General features: G+C 61.5%; 1 protein-coding gene across 1 annotated transcript in view; it reads right to left on the bottom strand.

Annotated features, from left to right (window-relative positions):
- LOC104987362 overlaps positions 1-4,184 on the bottom strand; it is a 27,799-nt gene that overhangs the window by 9,572 nt on the left and 14,043 nt on the right. The window contains exons 8-9 of the mRNA XM_010838230.1: positions 1,506-2,068; positions 1,098-1,185 (exon numbers count right to left, since the gene is read on the bottom strand). Coding sequence (XP_010836532.1) covers positions 1,098-1,185; positions 1,506-2,068 — 651 coding nt within the window. The remainder of the gene's footprint in view (positions 1-1,097; positions 1,186-1,505; positions 2,069-4,184) is intronic.

The raw sequence follows: 4,184 nt of genomic DNA, 5'->3' as shown, positions 1-4,184 counted from the left end.
CTGGCACTCCCAGGCGGCCCCCTGAAGCCCCAAACCGGGCATCGAACCCAGGACATGCCTGGCGAAGCGGGTGGTGAGGATCCCTCCCCGTGTCTCTGGCCAGCCCTCTGGGAACCCCCCCGCCACTGGCCCCTCTGGAACTCCCTCTCCCCCTTGGCTCTGAGCCGTGGAGCCTGAAGTCACAGAGGACCTGTGGCCGCACGAGGTGAGGGGGCATCCTGCGAGGGGCTGCCCGGTGGGGCGGGAGGGGGATGGCTGCCCCAGGACAGAGGGGCGGGGCCAGGGTGTCTGAGACCCTCCTGGGGCAGCACTGGGAAGGCGGCCAGTGGGGCTGGGGGTCAGGAGGGCACTGCTGGCCGGGGAGGAGGGCTGATCAGGGACCCACGCCTGCGGGAACTGCCAGGCAGTGGGGCTGAAGGAATGGTTCTTGGGGTGGGAGCAGGCAGTCCTTCCAGGAGGAGATGGGGCACAGCTGCTCAGTGAAGTCCAGGGGCTGACAAGGGCCCCAGGGCTGAAGGCACTGGGCAGCGACACTGGCTGCTGGGGGGAGCGATGAGCTGGGGGACAGAGAGGCCAGGGGTGGCCACAGCCACACGGCTGGGGGGCCTGGTTGTGAGGCTGGGCCCAGCAGAGCGTCCCCGGGACGGTGACTGCTAAGGCGGCCTCATGGGCCCGGGCTGGGCTGGCCGGGTGGACAGCGGGGCTGCTGAGGGCCCCCGGTGCCCCTGCCCCCGGCCGGTCATCCGTCCGTAACCACTGATGAAAAGGGACCCGCGTGAAGTGGCCCCAGAGAAGGTCAGGGCTGGAGACAGGCCTGTTCAAGGGCTTGTAGGCAGGTGATCCTGAGGATCTGACACTGGCAAGAGACCTAGATGGAGGGCCCCCTGCCTCCACACGCCCCGGACACAACCAGCCTGCCAACCACCCGGGAATGCCTGGGCAACTGGGGGCCCACGTGGCCCACTGCGCACAGCCCAGCCAGAGGCGTCCGAGGCCCGCGTCTCCCCCGGGACAGGCCAGGAGCTGTGTCACCCTGCCGGCCCGGCTGCGCCCACCCCAGGGGCACAAGGGCGTTTGAGGGCAGCGCCCAGCCTTCCCTCCCTGCGAAGGGGCTGAGGGCCTGGAAAGAAGCCACGTTTCTTGCCAGCCTCCCATCCAGCTCGGAGCGTCCATTGTCCGTGAAACCTTTCGAGAGAGAAGCACCGGGACTTCACTTCCTACAGGCCGGCAGGGTGGGGAGGGGCTGCCGCTTTGCAGGGAGTGAGATGGTCCCCCCACATCCCCACGGCAGGAGGCACAGGAGTCCTGCGTTCTCGCCCCTCTGCAGAGCCGGGGCGGGGAGGGGGCAGGACATCAACCTCAGGACTGGGGCCCACCCCTCCCCCTCCAGAGGCAAGGGGGCAACAGCAGGCACAGAGGGACAATTGCTGGGGAGGGGAAGAGACCCGGGGCAAGGAGAAAGTGGGGGTCCCCTGGCTGCCGGCAGGGCCTGGGGGTAGCCCTACCTATGGGCTCACTGACGTGGCGGGTCCTGGGGCTCGCACTCTGCAGCCGCTCCCAGCCAGGGCTCCAGCGCACGGTTTCCGTGTCCAGGAAGCCAGGGGTGCAGAGAAGCGGCCTGGCCTGCAGCTCTGCCCAGTCCCCAGGCACCCCTTGGCCCACATTGGGCACCAGGGCTCCGGGGCAGGCCGGCGTGCTGGAGCTGGAGGGCAGCAGCCCTGGGCCAGGCCCCACCAGCGCGTCCATTGCCTCGGAGCGGCGCAGCTTGTCCGTCAGGACATCGATCCGCTGCTTCAGGATGTTGGCCATGGTCTCCAGGGCCTGCAGCCGGGCCTGCTTGTACCGGAAGTGCAGGGGGCCCGGCATGCCCAGGCGCTCCGACTCCTCAGGGTCCAGGTAAATGCAGAGACCCGGGCTCCGGCAGTGCGTACTCAGGTCCTGGAACTTCAGGGGCCCCAGGGAGGAGCTGGCTGGCATCAGCAAGGGTGCGCCCTCCCAGCCATCCTGGGGGCCTCCCACCTCCAGAGTCTTGGTGGGGTTCAAGGCTCTGTTCAAACACAGGCAGAAGCTGCAGGGAGAGAAGGGACAGGGGTCAGCCTTGGGGGGGGTGATCATTTCCATGTGCGTGGGAGACACGCGTGTGCAGGGACGCATGTGGAAGCAGCTTCCGGGCCAGGCTCAGTGTCTATTCACTTCATCCGTTTGTGACCGTGGTGATCACGACGGACCGCGCACACCTATTAGAAGGAAGGAGCCTGGCTGGCAATGATTTCTTGGATATGACCCCAGAAGCACTGGTAACAAGACAACAGATAGGCAACTCAGGCTACTTCAGAATTAAAAACATGTATGTGTCAAAAGACCCAATCAACAGAATGAAAACACAGCCTTCTCGACTTCCTACTTTTGCATTCCAATCTCTGATGAAAAGGACATCGTTTTATAGTGTTAGTTCTAGAAGGTCTTGTAGGTCTTCATAGAACCAGTCAACTTCGGCTTCTTTGATGTCAGCGGTTGGGGCATAGACTTGGATGACTGTGACATCGAATGGTTTGCCTTGGAAACGAACCAAGGTCTTTCTGTTGTTGCTGAGGTTGCCTCCAAGTACTGCATTTCAGACTCTCTTGTTGACTATGAGGGCTACTCCATTTCTCCTAGGAGATTCTTGCCCACAGTGGTAGATGTAATGGTCATCTGAATTAAATTCTCCCATTCCTGTCCATTTTAGTTCACTGATGCCTAAGATTTTGATATTCGCTCTTGCCATCTCCTGCTTGACCACGTCCAATTTACCTTGATCTGTGGACCTAACATTCCAGATTCCTATGCAATATTGTTCTTTACAGCATCTGACTTTTTACCTTCACCAACCAGACACATCCACAGCAGAGCGTTGTTTCTGCTTTGGCCCAGCCACTTCATTCTTTCTGGAGCTGTTAGTAATTGCCCTCTGCCTTTTCCCAGTAGCACATTGGATACCTTCTGACCCAAGGGAGCTCGTCTTCTGGTGTCCTATCTTTTTGCCTTTTCATTCTGTCCATGGTGTTCTCGAGGCAAGAACACTGGAGTGGCTTGCCATTCCCTTCTCCAGTGAACCACGTTTTGTCAGAACTCTTCAGTATGACCTGTCCATCCAGGTGGCTCTGCACAGCATGGCTCATAGCTTCACTGAGTTTTGCAAGCCTCTTCACCGTGACAAGGCTGTGGTCCATGAAGGGGATGTTATGTGTATTTTAAGTGAAATGTTTGTAAATGAAAAAAAAGGACACAGCAAAGCAAGATGAAGGACCTAGAGCCGCCCCGCCCATGGAGATGGACATCCCCCAGCGTCGTGTCCAGCTGAAGGAGCCGCGCAGCGAGGACCCCTGCAGCCTGTCCAGTGGGGGCTGCCCGAGGGGCAGCAGGCGACACGCACGCTCAGTGTGCATGTTCACTTTGCACCTGTGTCCTCGTCTGGGTGTGACCAGACACCAACCCTGAGAAGTTAAAAAGAGATGCAGACCCCGGGCTGCCCTGTGGACCCTGAATCTGGGGATGTGGCTCAGGGACGTGCACTTTTAAAACAAATGAAGCAAAAAGGAGCCAGAGAGAGAAACTTCCAGGAGCCAGGGGTCAGGGGAGGGTGTCCAATCCACTGAGGTGAGCGGCTGCAAAGAGGGGTGGGTGCTGAGCTCCAAGGGGTTCAGCCCAAAGCCCCCTCCCAGAACGCTGGCTGCCAAAGGCACACCCAGGACGCAGGTTCAGAGTGAGCCCAGGGCAGGCAGCTCCTGGTGGGGCGGTGCCTTGTGGGGACCCCTGTCCTCAGCCCCTCTGGGTCCGCTCCTCCCCCCCCAGCCACAAGTGGATGACACTCCCGGAACCCGGCTGTGAGCTCCTCGTCACATTGCCCTCCCCTTGTCACCAGGCAGGTGGCCAGTAAGTGGCTGGCCCTGGCCGGAAGCCCCCAGGGCACTGCCCACAGCCCTTCGCCGTGGGGACGAGCACTGGGAAGGGCAGCCTCCGGGGAGCCTGGACGCTCAGTCCCCCAGAAAGGCGGTGGGAGGGCTCCCACCCTGCACTTCAATGCTGCCGGGGGAGGCGCCGCCTGCACAGCTGCCGCCAAGAAAGGAAAGCACATTGCAGCGAAAGCCAAGAGAAAGTGTCAGCGAGGGGGCAGCACAGGAAGGTGTGGCGGGGACGGGAGA

The sequence above is a fragment of the Bison bison genome, unplaced genomic scaffold, assembly GCF_000754665.1.
Source record: "Bison bison bison isolate TAMUID 2011002044 unplaced genomic scaffold, Bison_UMD1.0 scf7180017846004, whole genome shotgun sequence".
In the NCBI taxonomy this organism is placed as follows: domain Eukaryota; kingdom Metazoa; phylum Chordata; class Mammalia; order Artiodactyla; family Bovidae; genus Bison; species Bison bison.
This window is presented reverse-complemented; position numbering and strand designations above follow the sequence as displayed.